The 18,850-nt window shown below is 41.2% G+C and overlaps 1 protein-coding gene and 1 non-coding gene across 2 annotated transcripts in view; one reads left to right on the top strand and one right to left on the bottom strand.

Moving 5' to 3' along the window:
• The window catches only part of LOC101934642 (cytosolic phospholipase A2 epsilon-like), a 52,362-nt gene that overhangs the window by 9,647 nt on the left and 23,865 nt on the right, over window positions 1–18,850 (bottom strand). Inside the window, exons 6-15 of the mRNA XM_024106612.3 lie at window positions 18,620–18,660; window positions 15,802–15,844; window positions 14,877–14,934; window positions 13,039–13,205; window positions 12,833–12,919; window positions 11,060–11,097; window positions 8,743–8,890; window positions 6,938–7,074; window positions 3,632–3,854; window positions 1,147–1,261 (exon numbers count right to left, since the gene is read on the bottom strand). Of these exons, the coding sequence (XP_023962380.3) occupies window positions 1,147–1,261; window positions 3,632–3,854; window positions 6,938–7,074; window positions 8,743–8,890; window positions 11,060–11,097; window positions 12,833–12,919; window positions 13,039–13,205; window positions 14,877–14,934; window positions 15,802–15,844; window positions 18,620–18,660 (1,057 nt within the window). The remainder of the gene's footprint in view (window positions 1–1,146; window positions 1,262–3,631; window positions 3,855–6,937; window positions 7,075–8,742; window positions 8,891–11,059; window positions 11,098–12,832; window positions 12,920–13,038; window positions 13,206–14,876; window positions 14,935–15,801; window positions 15,845–18,619; window positions 18,661–18,850) is intronic.
• On the top strand, window positions 5,761–5,833 carry TRNAK-UUU (transfer RNA lysine (anticodon UUU)). Its single transcript has one exon. It is a non-coding gene; the product is annotated as a tRNA-Lys (tRNA).

Genomic DNA, 18,850 nt, shown 5'->3' with positions numbered 1-18,850 from the left:
CTCCATCCTTAGAGATTTTTAAGGCCTGGATTGACAAAGCCTTGGCTGGGATGATTTAGTTGGTGTTGGTCCGGCTTTGAGCAGGGGATTGGACTAGATGACCTCCTGAGATCTCTTCCAACCCTAATATTCTATGATCTTCTGGGCCAGATTTTCAAAGTTAGCTGCATGAAGCTGAATTCATGAATTTGTGTCTCTTTTATATGTGAAGTTACCTTATATGCAAGTTAGGCAATTAACTTGGCATGTGCACACACAAATACATTGTTTTGTGTGTGTACTCTAGGCCTAATTCTGCTTTCACTTTCTCTGGTTTTACACCAGAAGTACTCCCCTGACATCAGTGGAGTTAGCAGAATCAGGCCTATTTCTATTGTGCGCATAAATTAGGTGTATACAAATGTATACATGCAATTCAGCAGTGAAAGGAAGCCCAGTACTTGATTTGCTTTTTTCTCTTCTTGGCTGAAGAGAAAAATACTGAAGTAGTGATGAGCAAGATTCAGTGAAGTCCTCTTGGGTCATGAAAACAGCATTTATTTCTAAAAATATTTCCAATGGTTTCTTCTTCCAATCAGCCAGAACACATTCTGAGAACAGCCTGTCATATGATATTTCTACACTTTTACTTCTAATCCTGATCAGAATCCTGAAATTTGGAATCCCCAAAACTCTCCTTGGCTCTCTCTTTGGGTATGTCTACACAACAACCATGAGGCACAACTGCAGCACATACAGGCATACCCGAACTAGCTTTGATCATGCTAGGTCACTAAAAAGAGCAGTGTAGGCCTGGCAACATGGTGGTGGCATGGGCTAGCCACCCGAGTACAATCCTGCCCAGGGTCCTACGTACGTACTCAGGTGGCTAGCCCATGCTGTGCTGCCTATGCTGTCATGGCTACCCTGCTATTTTTAGCAAGCTAGCTCCATTACGGCTAGTTTGGATATGCCTACATGTGCTGTCCTGATTACAGTGCACACACACCCTCTGCAAATGTTTGTACAGCACAAATGGGGCTGCGGTCTATAAGCGTTTCCAGAGCGCAAAGAACGAACAAACAACAACTGAACAAGTATGCCTATGACAAAACCCAAACCGTGGTAGATTTATAATCAAACACATCGCTTGAACATCATTGTTACCTTTGAAATCTAGAGTGCTATATTTGTCCCGGACATGGACTGCCACATAGATGGGCAATGGATTCTGACCCTCTTTCACCGCTTCCCGCTGGTCCGAGAGTTTATGGTTCTCTTTCTGTTTTTGAAGAAAAATAGTTACCTGAGAATGCATGAAATGACACAGGAACCTCTCTATTGTGAACTAGATTGCAGCATTTATGCCCCAGCACTGTACGCAAGGTGGCACAGAGCCTTGCCACCCTAGGAGAAACACTGGCAATGATTGTTCCTCAGGCAGATACAATCCCCCCAGGCTACTCAATGCACACAGGTGTACCCAGTCTGCACTTCCTGATGTTTCAGCTTTGCTTTGTGAGCTGGTACAAGGAATGGAAGGAAGGGAAGAGCCACAACCCTGTCATCTCCCCCAACCCCTTTCAGGCAATTTGCTCCCCAGGGCGGAGTGGGGAGAAAACAGTCCTTACTTTTCTCTGACTGAAGGGATTGCTATCGAGGGAGACCCTTCAGTGGTCATATAAGGGGATGGTGAGTAGGTTTCTTCCATGACCCCATCCCCAGTGACTGCACAAGGGCCATCATAATCTGGTGCCTTGTCTGGTTTCAGAATATTATAGTGAAATACCTGAATCCCAACCAAGTTCTTCTCTATAAGGCTGTATTTGTAACCAGGGGGTCTGTCTGTCTGGGATATTCCAAAGTCCCATGAACAGCAGACAACTTTGATAGCTGCATGTCCTTGAAGATTATGGACAGTTTGACAGTTAAATAAACATGGTAGAGATTATTCAAAAGGAGGAAAAATTGGCTAAAGTGTGCAGAAGATTTCATATGATCTAGCATAAGACAGAGCCACCTAAACAGTATACACGCTAGTTTAATGAACAACATTCCATAAACAAACACACACATATATTTTAGCGTAGCAAGAGCACTGTATTTCAGTGCATCACTTAAAATGATAGTATAAAACTAACCTGTTTGCTATTCTGAAATATATATAATTTAATTCTTTCTAAAAGAAAAAAATCTACAAAATATAGTAGTATGCTTCATATAGTAGACCTTTTTGCAAGTTTCAGAAATGCTGGTTATCTAAGCACAAAAACAGCATAGAAAATCTTTAACTGGTAAAAAGTGTCATTATTTCACATTTGGCTATCTCAAGCCTGGGCAAAAAAACATTTTATGCTATTCTGTTGTAAAATGTAGTCTTGCACTTAGAACAAGCATAGACAACTTCACCCCCAGTAGTATTCTGATGAGTGTTTCCTCAATTACAGTTATAGCAGTGCTGATGCAACCCTAATTTCCATAGTGATCTTAAAAAGCATGTTTTACTTATTAAAAATCTTGTGATAACCTCCAGCTATATGAAATGCAACACAGAAAAAGCATCAATGATGTTGCACATGCCCACGTTCACTCACCTCTCTCTTAAGGTTGAGATGACATCAAAGTGTACTTCACAGATAATTGTGAGCTATAAGTCAAAACCCTGTGGCCATTCGACAGCTTTCAAAGATACATTTTCAATTTAAAAACTATACCTGAATAATCCCAATAATCCCAAATGGGGGTCACAAGCTATTGTGGTGGAATTTCATGGCTCCTATGGTTCAAGGCTGAATTTGGAGAGTGACCGCACCTTTGCAGGTGCAATAGCCACTCGCAAAATTTGCACTCACACTTTTGTACTTGTAATTAAACTGTGGATGCAAAACAGAGTACATACATCTCTAGCTATTGGACTCTGGTTGTAGATTACGAGGTACTACTACGACTGCTCATCATACCTTGCTGTTACATAGGATTTTCATAGAAATGAAAATATTGTGATCTGCACCGCCAACGCTTTTTGCATGTGCAAATTGCATCTGCAAAAAAGAGGTCTGGCCTCCAGTTTAACATCACAAAGAAGTTAAGGATCTGCCGCACTTTCAGTGTTCCTGCAGCCAAAATACAATGTATTTAATGTCTGGCAGGGGTGTCCAAACTGGTTCATGAGCCGCATGAGACTCTTTTACAGTTAGAGTGCAGCTTGCAGAGCCCCCCATGCGCACCCCATTCTCCACCTACCAGACTGGGGCGGAGCTCAGGGCTTCTGCCCTGCGAAGAGGGGAGTCTTGGGGCTTTAGCCGGGTGGGGAGTGTCTTCCAGGGCTCTGGGCTTCACCAGGAGTGCAGCTGAAGCCCCCATCAGATGCGCCCCGTGGGGCTGAAGCCTCACTCCAGCTGGTGCGCCCTGGCTCTCGAACTTCTGAAGATTGTCATATGTGGCTCGGAGGGTCAGTAAGTTTGGCCACCCCAATATATGGTGTCATTTTATACCTAACCATTCCAAAATAAATTTGATTCCAATAGAATTTCTTGATGCAGATAACTCTACAGCACCGCAGGGCATGCAATCTCTCCTCACAGATTTATTGCTCCTAATTCTTATAGAGAAAACATCTGCAGCTCTCTGAGAAAATAAATAGATACTGTACCCCATCATGCAGCATATATTCAATGATCAGCCCCCACAGATCTATAAATGATGTCCTGTATCCCTCTTGTTTACGCTGACACAGCTGCTGATTAAAATATTTCATGCGATCCATAGAGAAACAACTCATCTTGCATTTGGTCGCACATTTCTGGGCTTCACAGATTTTCTCATCTAGATCCTTCTGTGACCAATAAGCATCTTTATATAAGTGTGACATGGTCCTGGGGAAGGGTAATATAGAAAGAAAAACATTAACATAAACAAAAAATAATTTACAAAAATTCTGTTCTTTTATTAGAGTGTCAGTTTTAAGTGTTTCTTGTAGTTTGTGCACTACTTGATTTTTTTATAGCAGTTTGTGGGGGAAAATATCATTTGCGGTTTCTATGACTGTTCTATAAAAGGCCTGTGTGAGTAAAAATTTTTCTGGTGTTTGATATTTCCTTTTTCCAATGACTGCAGCATTTTAAAGGGTGAAATTAATAGGTGTGAATCTTTAGTTTGCATAGATTGGATAATTTATTGTAGAGTTGAAATTTTATTTTCTATGTTGATTTTTTCATGATAAATATAAGTTTGTTTTGATTGATAGTATCCTGGCATCATATTCTAGTCAGTCAGCATCAAGTTTATGGCACTCCTTAGAATATGGCTTTTCTGGATTCATTTCCTAATGTTTAGCAACCCCTTTGATTTTGCTGGCCTTGTGAGAGGAAAAGGTGAGATGAAATGTAGTTGTGTGGTTAAGGTCATGCCCTAAGACATAAGCAATGTGGGTTCAGATCCTGGCTTTACTACAGGGTCTCTGTGTGATGATGGGCAAGTCATTTCTGTACCAAATATGATGCCAATTTTGAAAAAGGGCTCCAGAGGTGATCCTGGCAATTACAGGCCGGTAAGCCTGACTTTGATAACTGGATGAAACTATAGTAAAGAACAGAATTGTCAGACACATCGATGAAAATAATTTGTTGAGGAAGAGTCAAAATGGTTTTTGTAAAGGGAAATCATGCTTTACCAATCTACTAGAATTCTTTGAGGTGGTCAACAAGGATGTGGACAAGCTGGATCCAGTGGATATAGTGTACTTAGATTTTCAGAAATACCTTTAACAAGGTCCCACACCAAAGGCTCTTAAGCAAAGTAAGCTATCATGGGATAAGAGGGAAGGTCCTCTCATGGATCAGTAACTAGTTAAAAGATAGGAAACAAAGGGTAGGAATAAATGGTCAGTTTTCAGAATGGAGAGAGGTAAATAGTGGTGTCCCCCAGGGGTCTATACTGGTATCAGTATTAGTCAACGTATTCATAAATGATCTGGAAAAAGGGGTAAATGGTGATGTGGCAAAATTTGCAGATGATACAAAACTATTCAAGATACTTAAGTCCAAAGCAGACTGCAAAGGGCTACAAAGGGATCTCACAAAATTGGGTTGCGGGGCAACAAAATGGCAGATTAAATTCAATGTTGACAAATGCAAAATAACACACATTAGAAAACATAATCCCAACTATATATATAAAATGATGGGGTCTGAATTAGCTGTTACCACTCAAGAAAGAGCTCTTGGAGTCAACGTGCAGCAGCAATCAAATAAAAAAAGCTAGCAAAATGTTGGGAATAATTAAGAAAGGGGTAGATAATAAGACAGAAAATATCATATTGCCTCTATATAAACCCATGGTATGTTCACATCTTGAATACTGTGTGCAGATGTGGTCACCCCATCTCAAAAAAGATATATTGGAATTGAAAAAGGCTGGGCTAGGTGGATGGCCGTTCTTATGTGAGAGCCACAGCTCCTTGCTTTTCTTTGATCACACGCAGTCCCATTGTTAGGAGCATGTGGCATGATTACATTACCCTAATACCACTGCTTATTAGAGTCTCTCATCTTCCTGCTCTTTAATATAAGTTTGGGGAGGTTCAGAGCCACAGTCTGAGCCCAAAGTGTGAGGAAAAAAGATATGAGCCATAACATTTTGATGTCACATGATTTTTGGGGGGGGGGAGGCACTATATCTCAGAACCCCCTACTTCGAATTACCTCAAATTTGGATCATTAATCCTACTCTGGATCCTCATGTTAGACAACAATTTTAAAGACACTTAGAATAAGTATGTGAGCCTGGCTAGCTCAGTTGATAGAGCATCAGACTTTTAATCTGAGGGTCCAGGGTTCAAGTGCCTGGTCAGATGATAAACTAGTCACTAAATTCTTAATCTGTCTCTTTAGAGTCCTGCTTGATGTTACTTCAGGAGGGAGGGATAGCTCAGTGGTTTGAGCATTAGCTTGCTAAACCCAGGGTTGTGAGTTCAATCCTTGAGGGGGCCATTTAGGGATCTGGGGCAAAAATCTGTCTGGAGATTGGCTCAGCTTTGAGCAGGGGGTTGGACTAGATAACCTCCTGAGGTCCCTTCCAACCCTGATATTCTATGTGAAGTCTTAGAGCACTTAGAAAAATCAGCTATTAAACCATGCTGATTAAACTTTCTAGTGCAGGCCACACCTAAGCTAGTCTCAACTTTAACTACAGTGTTGGTATCACCCCACTTTAAGGCCACCATTTAGCTTATTACTGCTCACTCTGGGCCAAAGGCTGCCAGACAGACAGACCAATGTTTAGGGTGAAATGGAACTGCACTGGGAGGGATAGTTGATCCCATCCCAAATGTATGGCATACAGGACGAATATGCACACTGCACTGCCATGCTTCCATTGTACAGCCAACCAGCCCCATCTCATAGTAGTGGTAGTCCCAACCAGCAACGGACAACAGTGGAAACAGGTTTGGACCCAAAGCTATAAACAACAACAAATCCCTAACAACAGTGCTTAAACACTACCCATTTTCTTCAGATACAGCTGGTGCAACATATTAAAGGATTTTAACTGCAGTAGATGGAAAGCTGGAAGATGTAATAAGTCATTTTGGGCAAGAGGCAGATAAAGAAATGTTAGACAAAGTCAAACTTTCAAATTAAGGTAATATTGAATGACCTGTAACTGAAAAGCAGTTTGTTAGATTTTCTTCAAACTTTGCAGAATCTTCACAGCCATTCTGGCAATTTTCAGACCAAACCAAAATGTCAAGACAACTTATGGGGAAGGGCTAAAATAAGGTTTTATAATGGAAATTGGTTGCACCCTGACCTATGGAGGATCTCCAAAATAGAAATAGGATTACAATCTTTATGATGGAGAGCTGCTATTAGCATCTCCATGATATTTTTTTACCAGAGCTCTTGTATCAACATCTTACAGAAAGATTAAATAAAACTCCTGATTGAGTTCTGCTTACCACGTCGTGCCAGACAAACCACTCAGGTATGTTGCACAGTCTAAGACATTTAATTTCTTGAGACCCAATAGACTACCATATGTCGTTGTAAATGATCTCATTCCACCACCTGTTGTCATGATGGCCACCACTGGAATCTGTTCAACACAAAGACAGAAAGATAGTGCAAACCAAGCACACATGATTACTCAGAACTGGAAATGGACCAGAAATGGAACACTGGACCCAGTTCAGTTCCAAAATTTCATAGTTAAGGCCTCTCTGTTTATTGGATCAGAACTGGAACAGCAAATCCAAATACATCTTCCCTCGGGGTAAGTTTGGAATCAGATATGGATCCAAACCCAATGGGTCAACCCCGCCTCTATAGAGAAGGGCAGGAATCATAGTAAATTCAGGTGCTTTTATTAATGCAAGAAATGTAGTATTCACCCCCAGCCATTTCATTTCCTTATTGCTTCATTCTATTCTATTCCCCCTTTCTTTTTTTAAATCTCCTTATCAACCTGTGAGAAAATTAAAAAATGTTGTTTAATCACCCCTGACAGGGACCTTTTTTTTTTTTCCAGGATCATTAAGTTACTTAAATGAACAGAAATTTTGCTTTTGGAATTCACAAGCTTGCAACAGAGAGCAGCTGTTTTAAAAAATATTCACTGGAGAGGTTAACTGAGCCCTCTTGAAGGGGTTTATCACTCACTCCACAATTGATGGAATTCAAGCAATGCATTAAATACTTGCTAATTAGTTTAGTTAATGTGCATGGTTATTTATCATTCAAGACCACTTATGGTCCGGAATGGAACATACAGGTACGAGCCCCAGAACTGGAGATGGTGTACACATTACAAAATGGCCAGACATATGAGAGACACATATGGTGCTCCTTCCTCATAAAGACCTCATTGTGCTGCCTCTGCAGCACTGGGACCCCTTGCTGGGCAGTCAGACACCAGGCCAGGAGTTATATGTGTCTCATATGTGCCACTGCAGTGCACAAACTTCTGAGACACAGATTGCATTTAGATACAGTAGTCTTTAATTAGCTAAGTAACTGAGGTCTTTGCAATTGGCCTAGAATTCAGGGGTTCGGAAACTCTGGTACTAGTACCACTGGCAGCACGTAAGCTTAATGTTCCATCCATTCACGTCACAACAATTTTTTAAGAAGCTAGTATGTGAATCAATACAATTTGGGAGCCGCACATAGTGTAGTCATCTTAGCCATATGGAAATCGAGGAAACCTTCAGCAGACGCCGGAAAGGCAACTATCTAACCCAGCTTTCAAGTTTACCTCCCAAACGGCTGAGAGGATACACCTGTTCAGAAAAAGTGTCAACAACAATAATTTTTATACTTATGAAAACGTAACTTAAGAATCTTTTGGAACAGAAACACGTAGCTGCAGGGTGACAGGTTTCAGAGGCGTAGCTGTGTTAGTCTGTATCAGCAAAAACAACGAGGAGTCCTTGTGGCACCTTAGAGACTAACAAATTTATTTGGGCATAAGCTTTCGTGGGCTAGAACCCACTTCATCAGATGCATGGAGTGGAAAATACAGTAGCAGGTATATATATATATATATATATATGCATCTGATGAAGTGGGTTCTAGCTCATGAAAGCTTATGCCCAAATAAATGTGTTAGTCTCTAAGGTGCCACAAGGACTCCTCGTTGTTTTAGGTACAGAGGTTCCACATGCTCCAGCTATTATTTGTTTATTAGTCACATTTGCTGTCCAGTTTGCTGAGCACTCACACGAGGGAAGGAGAGAGTGGACACCCAGGATTCCACTTCACATACCTCATGGTCCTGCAGGTCCTCTTCTAGCTGGAGAACGTTTTTCAGGGCAGCAGCAACATACTTCTTTCTTTTGCACAGGAAATCCTTCTCCTCTGCACACAGGTCATACCCTATGCGCACATCTAGGTCTTGTGGACAGGAACAATGACTAGGACAAACACATGCATTCTTATTACATATTAATATTCATGGTCAATTTCAGGACTTACACTACAGAAAACCCTAAACATATGTATAGACAAAGCTTTTTCACACCCCTATATAATCAGGTTGATGTAACATAATAAGCAGAGAAGAGGATGATGTCAGTATTAGCTGATATTTTAATTTTATTTTCTAAAATTAGCTAAAGTTATATATTGTTGCAATTTACTGAAGTGGAACTTCTGCTTTACCTCTAAGGTTAAAAACCTAAAGGGCCAAATTTTCATAGGAGCCTCTTGAATGATGACTGCAAAATTGGTGGAGTGTCATCACCCTCTTGTGGCTAAATACTACCACAGAATTACATTTACATTTTTAACATCTCTGAAGTATATGTAATCATGATGCCCTCTCCTGGCAGCAGTCCATACAGGATACAGAGTTTAATCCTGGCCCTATTGAAGTAAATGGGAGTTTTGTCATTGATTTCAGTGGGGCCAGGATTTCACTCTAGAAACTCTAAACTTCCTACTCAAGCATGGCTTTTCATAGCTAAGCACTAGTAGATTTCTTTCATGTCTAGTTTTAGTCACAAATTGCAAAGCACAATCTTACTCAAGGAGGAAAATTATGGGCATGTCAAATTTAAATTTTAAAAACAAAACTGTTTTTAAAGTTATCCAAGTGCAAAGATGAAAAGTGTATAGAAAACATTTTTTTCCTTCACCAAGATAACTCAGAAACAGGTACGTGGATTTTCTTCAGCATTTCAAATGAAATTAACTTTTGGACTAAAGGCTTGAAAAATTCAACAACAAAATATTAGTTACCAGCAGAATCCTGTGTAGCCTCAACAGTCTGGACCTAAATTATTCAGCACAACTTTCTTATTTCTGTGCTAAATTCTACATTGGAATTGCAATTTCTGCTGCATTATGAAATGAATAATGAGGTTTCCATTGCAATAAACAATTTTAGAAGTTCACTGCACTGACTGTAATATTCATTTAAATATTTATGTTGCGCTGGTGCAGAAGTCACCATTTACAGCAGAGTTTGGTACTGGTATGCCATGCAGATCAGGAGTCATGCAGCACTACACTATTTTTCATTTTATATTAACATAGTTTTTGATGGTGATTAGTAGGATTATCCTTTCCTCATCAGATGCAGATCCCCATATTTAGCTGCACCAGCTATATTAAGGGAAAATCCTGTCCCTAGCTCAGTGGCTGCAGATGGCCATTGGTACAATGCTACTTGTAAGGTTCTGCGGCATGGAGAGGATGAGATCTTAATGAGACGCGATATATCGATCCCAGATAAATCGATTGCTACTCGCCGATACGGCGGGTAGTGAAGACGTATCCTTAGTGATTATATTTAGTGAACTCAGTAATACAGGGCTGTTATTGGTGCTGTGACTGGAGTATAAATAAATTAATAAGCAGATGTAACACTAAATTGAACTGCTTGGTATAGTGGGTATATAATTTTTGACTGCTTTGAAATTAGTTACACATTCTAAAAGGAAGTTATAGATAAGTTCATTGTTTGGCAGCCCGAGGTATTTTCATCAGCTTGAGCAGCAGAAACTAGTCATTACTGTCAGACAAGTTGATCAAGATGGCAGTGGTGGTGAGGGACTCCCCTATGAAAATCATGTGCTATTCTGCAGTGACTGCTGTACACAGAACTGAAAAGCCTTTTTTTAATGCAGAAAAAGAATAAACGTTGCTGTATTGTGATTGATTAAGGCCATGCTTCAAGAAGGCACTAAAGTACATGTTTAAGCCTCTCCTTGTTTAGGAAAGGACTTAAGAATGTATTTAACTTTAAGTAGGTACGTTAGTGCTCTCCTGAATAGGGATGCTTTCTTGAATTGGGGCCTTAATCTGCTCAAGCTATATATTACATAAGATTATGGATAACACTAAGGAAGTGGGCAACATATCAGTCAGTGTGTGCACAAATTGCTAGCTACCCTGTCTAATGTAGTTTCTATCTAATGTCCAGTGTCATATATTGGGTATGTGTTGTGCATTCTTTTAAAAAATACATTCTAGTTTTCAATCCAAAAATGTTTGGTTTTTTAAAAATGCAGAAACTGGCACGGGCAAAGCTTGGCTGACAATGTCACTGGCATCCAAAGAAACAGGAGAAAAGCTCTTACCAGTCTTCTGCCTTCACATGCAAATCAAATCTTTTCTCCTGAAAAACAAGAATGTAACTATGAAGGTACAATCATAGTTTTAAGCTTTCCTTCCTTCCCTTCAGCCTTGAGGGTGAGATTTATTTGCTCCCCAACAAGGCACAGCAGCCACAAAATTGAGTCCCCCCACTAATCTAAGAGATGTATATAGCTTCAAAACCACTAATTTATTTGTAATAGAATTTATTCTTAGTAGCTCAGTATTTCCCAAAGGTTTCAGACAACGGTACCAATTTACCTGACTGTGACCTCATTGGCACCAGCCAGTTCCCTCCAGTGCCCATTCAATTATGCAAACCATCAAACGCAATGAAGAGTGAAATCCTGAAGCTCCCAGATTCAGTCTCATAACTGCAAGACTTTGACTAGCAACAGTCAAAGATCTATTGTGTATTAGACAGTGCACAAATGAAAATAAGATATACCAGGCCCCAGCAGAAAGGCTCGTGATTAAGGCAGAGAATGGAAGCCTAGCGTAAGAGTCTCAAAAGCCTGAAGTATCAGAACTGGAGCTTGTTTCTGTGGTTAGGAAGCATATTGGATGCCAGGTTGTTTCAAAAAGGTTTGCCAGACTGAGAAACATTTCATTTTTTCTTAGAAGTAATATTTTTGGGGGAAATTGAAGTGCTTGTGCCCACATTTATGCAGGCAAAGCAATTAACTGCACATGCTAACCATGCTAATTGGTATTTGCATACACATTTTCTACCTGTATATGCAGCGGACAGGTTTCTGTGTGCAAATATGTGTAAGTCTGTTGCATGTGAATCTTAGCCTCTATTGTTTAAAAATGTGGTTGTTACAGTCTTTATAATATTTCTTTGTGTGTCTGTATTTTTTTTTTGTTTAGTGCAATGTGCTGTACATATAGTTGACATCAATACATCCTTCTGAGACAGAGAGAGCAGTGGATAGCACTGATGGCAAGACTGATATTATAAACTGTACCAAGAAACTCCTCTTCATCTGAAGCAAAAGGACAACGGTTGCCTCTAAATCTATGAAGGCAGACTGGCCAGCTTACTGTATAGCTGAGGAGCTGTCCTGAGAGGCAGAGTTGGGGAGGGGGAGGGAGTGCGGCTGGGGAATTAAGGAGGCAGAATACATACAGGCTGGGGAATTGGGGCTCCCTGCTGTCCAGCCTGCCTCTCCTCTTTTTAAAGGACAGTTCAAGACACATTTGCACAACACCAGTATTTTTTTAATCGCATTGGCCCAGATTGTCTCTTGGAGATCTGGAAACTGAAAAGACAACGCTGTGGCACCAGCCCCCTTCACCAGCCCCACAAAATGTCCCTTTACGGATGCTTGCTCAGGGCAGAAGGGGCTCAGCAAACTGTTTATGGGAGGTGGAGATGGAGCAAGGGAGGCGTCCTACTCAGTGACACCCTTCTCTGCTCTGAACTCAGCTGTATTATCCATCTCTGTATCCTCTGTTAGTATGTGCAAGGTGACCCAGCCAAATGACAGCATGGCCTTTAGCAGCGCCTATGCTGCTATGGAAAAAGGAGCCAGAGAAGCAGTAGTCATCCCTGCAGCACAGATCCCAGCTCCATGGAGAAGGAAGCAGTTCCTTTCTCCAAGGTCTGAGGAGAAATTCATAGAGTTTTTCTCCCTCGTAGTACCTTCCTGCAGGCTTTTTCTGTGGGAGGGGATAATCTAGCTCTTTATTCTTACATTATAATTTTTAAATAGGTCACTGTTAATTCCTAAAGGCTGGCAGCCGGCACTCACCTCTGCTACTGTTACTCTCTCTCCCATGGGGAGCGAATTCAGCATCACAACTGGGGAGCCTGTGCTTATAGTGTAGGTACAGGTACGCTGGAGGGAAAAAAAAGTTTATTTGCACAAAAAGGAAAGGGTTACCCTGCTCCCCCATCAAAATAGATCATGTTATCTACTTATTACTATTATGTTTATAAAGGACAGTTATAACATACAGCATTGTAATGCTTCTTCTTTGGAAGCATAACATTCAGTGTTGGCTCCATATACTTGACATAGTGGAACTTGGTAGGAAATGAAGGGCTAATGATAGCATCAGGACCCAGTGTAAGATCCTGTGTTCCTTCATAGGAACTTTTCACCATGAGGGAGAGGTCTTTCCCTGAAGGAAAAAGAAAAAGCACACAGAGAACCTTATTATTATCTGACTGCAAAATTATGCTTACATGATCAAATTTAAGAAAACACTTCGGAGTTTTCTATATTGCATTCAAAGAGTCCATCTAATAAGCCAAGAAAAACATAATCCCTCTAGAAAAAGCCTATTACTCAGCTAAACAAAATGAAACCTAATGTATACAAGTATGAAAGAACTAATGCTCATGAAAAATAACTACCATGCTTTTTCATACTAAAAAACTGGACATGGTAGTTAATTCCGGATCACAGCTGTAGCTCATCTACTAAAATATTAATACTAAATGTGATCTGCATAAAATAGTCAACTTCTGTATGTAATAATAAGTGTCTATATGATACACTAAACAATCTCTTCAAGCTTTTCCGCAACACACTGTATTTTATTGCCCTTGTTCTATGATTGTAATGTATGAAATACACTCTTTTCTCTCTCAAAACACATAGGTTTATATTTTCAAAAGTGATGCCTGATTTTGGGTATCCAATTTGAGACACCTTGAGGGAGCCTGACTTTTAGGAAGTACTGAGCACCTGCCTACTGAAAATCAGGTCCTTTTCAGATGTCTTCAGTTTAACACTAATATCACCATCACTTTTAAAAATTAGGCCATACAATACAGAGCCATTTATTCAATATGACATGGAGACATCAAAAATATTTGAATCAAAGGGATTAAAATAATCAAGCAAGATTTTTGACAAATGATATACATAGGTGGGATATAGCTGAAAATAGGATAAGAAAGAGATTTGTATTGAAGGGGTTCATACGCATGGGGTTTTAAATGGAAATTTTTTTGCACTATATTCCAGTGAAACAAATTTCTACTATAGCATTTTATATTGTACACATTGTCGGAGAATAACTGCTTCCACAACATTAACCAAGAGTGCTTGTTAAATGACCTCATAGACTTGTTTCTTTGGTTCCATTTGTTTTATGTTTAGTTCCTTCACAGACAATAAGTTGATATTATAATAATCTTCCTTATAGTTCTTGCATGGGTTATTATAGCATCATAATGCTGACTGCTCAGCACATCTGAAAATTGTTCTGGCACTAAATCTGGATTTAGAAACCTACCTTTATGGGTTTTGTTTGTTTGTGTGTTTGGTCTTGCCCCAATTCTACACCATGGCATGTATGTTCTACAATGGATTTGTTTATTGCATGTTAAACTAATACAATAGTTTAATAAATAAAATAATACAATACAAAGACTCTGAATTCCTTTCTGTAATTAAAGATGCAAAAATTTAGGACTCTGAATTATTTCCTGTTTGCTAATGAAAACCATATTGTAATATACATCAGCTAATGCAAGGGACCAAAGTTAAGGCTGCTATCATAGAAACATAACTCTGAATATCCTGACTCTTGTGTGGTTAAAACCTTCTCTTTAGTGTTGTTTTAATGTAGTCTGTTTGCATACAGCCACATAGATGTATGTGATGGAGTCAATGTAATCCATAACAGAGATCACGTATCTTTCTGTAGTTGTTAAAAAGTTCAAATAATTTGAAAATATTATTTTATTCCATGCATTTATTGTAATGATCTATAGAACACATATCACTATAGCAGTGTAAGGACCTGGTTATTAACAGCCAGTTAATAAAGCAGTAACCTCACTTGATTTCTGCTGCTTCTTCTCATCCACCTGAACTTCCAAACAGCAAAGTGCACGAGACTGTAACAGAGAAGAACAATAGAACAACTCATCACAGAGAATGTCTCAGTTTGAGATTCCATTCCCCATCCTAATCTATTACTATCTGAGCTGGCTGTGGGGTTTGAACACTGTGAAGGCAGCACTCTCAGTCCCTGGAAGAGCTAATTGCCTGGCACTGCTCAGCATTAAGACCTCTAGTCAATAATGAGTGAAAGTGAAAGGCTCAGGGGGAGTCATATCTAATCATCAGTGGGGGCTGATGACAAACTAAATGGTGTCTAGAGTTAAGTGTGTCAGGGTGCAAAATGGCAGCACTTTTAGGGTCCTAACAGGGATACAAAAGACCAAACAAGGCAAAAACATAATTAGAGAAATCTACTGAGAGCACAGGAGTCATTGGTGGAAACAGCCCTTCTCTAAAATATTGTTATGAATTTTTAGGTGGCAGTAGTTCCTCTGTCACTGTATGAAATTGTGGTGGACTGATGTCTGGGGTGAGCTGACAGCTACACCTATCTCAGCGTCTCCCACTGTAGGGAATGGGGTGGGTGAACTGGCTGTGAGGGGGTTCACAGTTATACCACTTCCAGTTTTTGCAAGTAGGAGTTACTGTGTTCCTTTTTGGAGGAGTGCTGGCTTGAGGGAACTCACAGCTACTCCAATCACAGCCTCTCCTATAGTGGGACGCTCCAGGATATACACTCTAAGAAATAGGGTGAAACAGCTGAATAGCAGAGAAATCATAGTTACTTCATTCCCAGCCTATCTCATCAGGAAAGAGAGGGTGTTGGCCTGCTGACTGTGGAGCTGCTCCCCGCTTCTCTAGTCCCACCTGTTTTACCAGTATTGCTATATGACAGGAAAGATCACAGAACAAAAAGTTACCACTAGTACTCCATTAGTTATGATGGCTTCAGGAGGGCCTGAACTAGGAAACAAAATGAAAAATACATATTTCACTGCTAGGTTAAATCAAGTGACCACTCTTTTCCCCCTGGATGTTTATCTTGCTTGACACTCATATGGAAGTGTTGGGAGTGATAGCGAAGACCAGGCAACAAGAGTAACTGTGGCAGACATGTGATGCAAAGTTCCTCACAACGCTTGCTTTGACTATGCACACCTGCTACAGTTCCTGTTATTCTTGTTCTTCTAAGCAGAGCCTTACCATTGTGCCAAAACTGACTGATATGAAGAAATCACAATTTAAAAACAAATTTCGATCATGCTTGATAATGGGGCTAAATAGTTTTTCACAGTGCTATCACAGTCCCATAACCATGTAAATTGGATTCTTAGTTTAGCCAGTTAAATTCCACCTCTCAGGACAGGCCATGTTGTCAAGTACATTTAATCTACCAACATTATGCTAGTCCACTAGGATATACATGCTGGGAAGTGTCTTGATTCTAAATGTGACACTACACCCCCATATTCTTCATAGAGATATTGTTATGATGTGATTATGGCATAACTAAGATGCATTTTGGGCATGATAAGGCATGTGAGATATCATTGGAAAGGTTATGATTTACTGAATATGATTATCCTATTTGTATGCATATATCATTTCTGTATCTGAAGTTAGGAATATTGACTGTGTATCAATTACAAGTGGGTTTACATGTGGGGGATGCCCACCAGTCAGAATGCAATCAGTCTAGAGCAGTGGTTTTCAAACTTTTTTTCTGGCAACCCAGTTGAAGAAAATTGTGGGGTTTGGGGGGGGGCTCAGGGCTGGGGCAGAGGGTTGGGGTGTGGGGGTGAGGGCTGCAGGGTGGGTCTGGGAATGAGGGGTTCAGGGTGTGGGAGGGGCTCTGGGCTGGGGTGTGGGAGGGGGTCAGGGCTCTGGGGTGGGGCCAAGGATGAGGGGTTTGGTGTACAGGAGCGTTTGGGGGGCTCAGGGCTGGGGCAGGGGGTTGGGGTACAGGAGGGGGTCAGGGATCTGGGCTGGGGGTGCAGGCTCTGGGGTGGGGCCGGGGATGAGGGGTTTGGGGTGCAGGAAGGGGCTTGGGGGGAGCTCAGGGCTGGGGCAGGGGATTGGGGCATCAGCTTACCTTGGGGAGCTCCCAGTCAGCGGCGCAGTGGAGGTGCTAAGGCAGCTTCCTGCCTGTCCTGGCACCACAGACCCAAAAGACTCTGTGCCCCAAAAGCAGCCAGCAGCAGGTCCGGCTGCCAGGCACAGGCACCGCCCCCTCGCCCCCCAGGTCGCATTAGCAGGGAACCAGCCCATGGGAGGGAATGGTTTAATGGTAAAACATAGTAGTCAAGGAAAGCCAAGCAATGGTGGGTAAATAGTATAATGGCTAACGGGGTCGGGCTGGAGACTCTTGCCTATATGCTCGGGGTCTTACTGATCGCCACATTTGGGGTCGGGAAGGAATTTTCCTCCAGGGCGGATTGGCTGAGCCTCTGGAGGTTTTTCGCCTTCCTCCACAGCATGGGGCAGGGATCTCTAGCAGGAGGGTCTCTGCCGATTGCAGTCACTAAAAACAGGATTGGGGACTTCAACAGCAGAGTCCAGGGAAGGGGTGGGGACGGTTTTGTGGCCTGCAGCATGCAGGGGGTCAGACCAGATGATCATAATGGTCCCTTCTGACCTTAAAGTCTATGAGTCTATGAGTCTATGAGTGGGAAGCCAGTGCTCAGGGTGGGGGCAGCACGCGGAGTCCCGTGGCCCCCCCCACCTAGGAGGCAGACCCGCTGCTGGCCACTTTGAGGGGGCAGCACGGTGTCAGAACAGGTAGGGACTAGCCTGCCTTAGCAGACTTTTAATGGCCTGGTCGGTGGTGTTGACCAGAGCTGCCGTGACCCAGGGCCTTACGTTCTGCGACCCAGTACTGGGTCGTGACCCACAGTTTGAAAACCACTTGTCTAGAATGGCTCACTGTGAAGAAAAGCCATTAGACAGAATAATAGACCTTTGAAGATGCTAATCTCCCACCTTCCTGGGAAGGCTTCCTGAGGATGTTACAACTAGCCTTTGAGTTATGACTGAAAGGTCCTGTGATCAAGTCACCTGGTACTGGAATCCATCCTGGAATACCAGTGTTTTTCCACTGACTGATGTGGGAATTAAGTTTGGAAACAAAGAGTTCCCGCCATATGCAAAGCTATTTAAGGCAGGAGAATGACCTCAATGTGACTCACCTGTCATATGGAGATCTATGGATGAAAAAAGCTATGTTGTATTGTTTTTTTATCATTATGAATTAGTAAATATTCAATTTAGTATATAGGGGAGAAAATTTCTGGGACTGAAGTGGTGCTGTGGGTGGCAATCAAAGGATTCTCAGCTTTGTGAGTATGAATTAGGATGAAAAATTAACCGAACAATTCGATTTACAAGTACGAGTCAAGAGATTTTCCACCACATCTGAGCTTGAGCATACATAAAAAGATTGATACAAATAAGTCTTCTGAAGAGTATAACTAGGCCACAAATTGATGTTGTGCAGAGACTCGCCAATGCCAGGAAGAATTTTTTTACATTAAAGGTGATCAGATTATAGAACAAACACCCAGATTCTGCTGATACAGATAAGCTGTATACATGATTCCAGTGGGGAATTTACTGGAGTTCTGAATCCAATGGGTCTGGCAATTTCCTTTGGAGGCAGCAATTATATGAAGCAGGTTTCCAATTGCTGGTTTATTACTCTCTGAATTTTTGCATCTTCTAATTAATTTGTATTTCACTTACATGCTCTCCAAGGTAAATTCTACCTCTAGTTCCTCCTGTGCCTAAAAATTAAAAAAAAAACAGAAATGAGTGAAGTCACTATATGCTATTCTCTCCCTACAGGGTTTGTCCTGTGGTTTGCAATAGAGGAGGAAGTGGGTGAAATTTAATGGCCTGTGAAATACAGAGGGTCAGATGAGATGTTCTAATGGTCCCTTCTGGCCTAAAACTCTATGAAGCTTCTGCAAATTA

This window comes from Chrysemys picta, chromosome 4 (genome assembly GCF_011386835.1).
Source record: "Chrysemys picta bellii isolate R12L10 chromosome 4, ASM1138683v2, whole genome shotgun sequence".
In the NCBI taxonomy this organism is placed as follows: Eukaryota; Metazoa; Chordata; order Testudines; family Emydidae; genus Chrysemys; species Chrysemys picta.
This window is presented reverse-complemented; position numbering and strand designations above follow the sequence as displayed.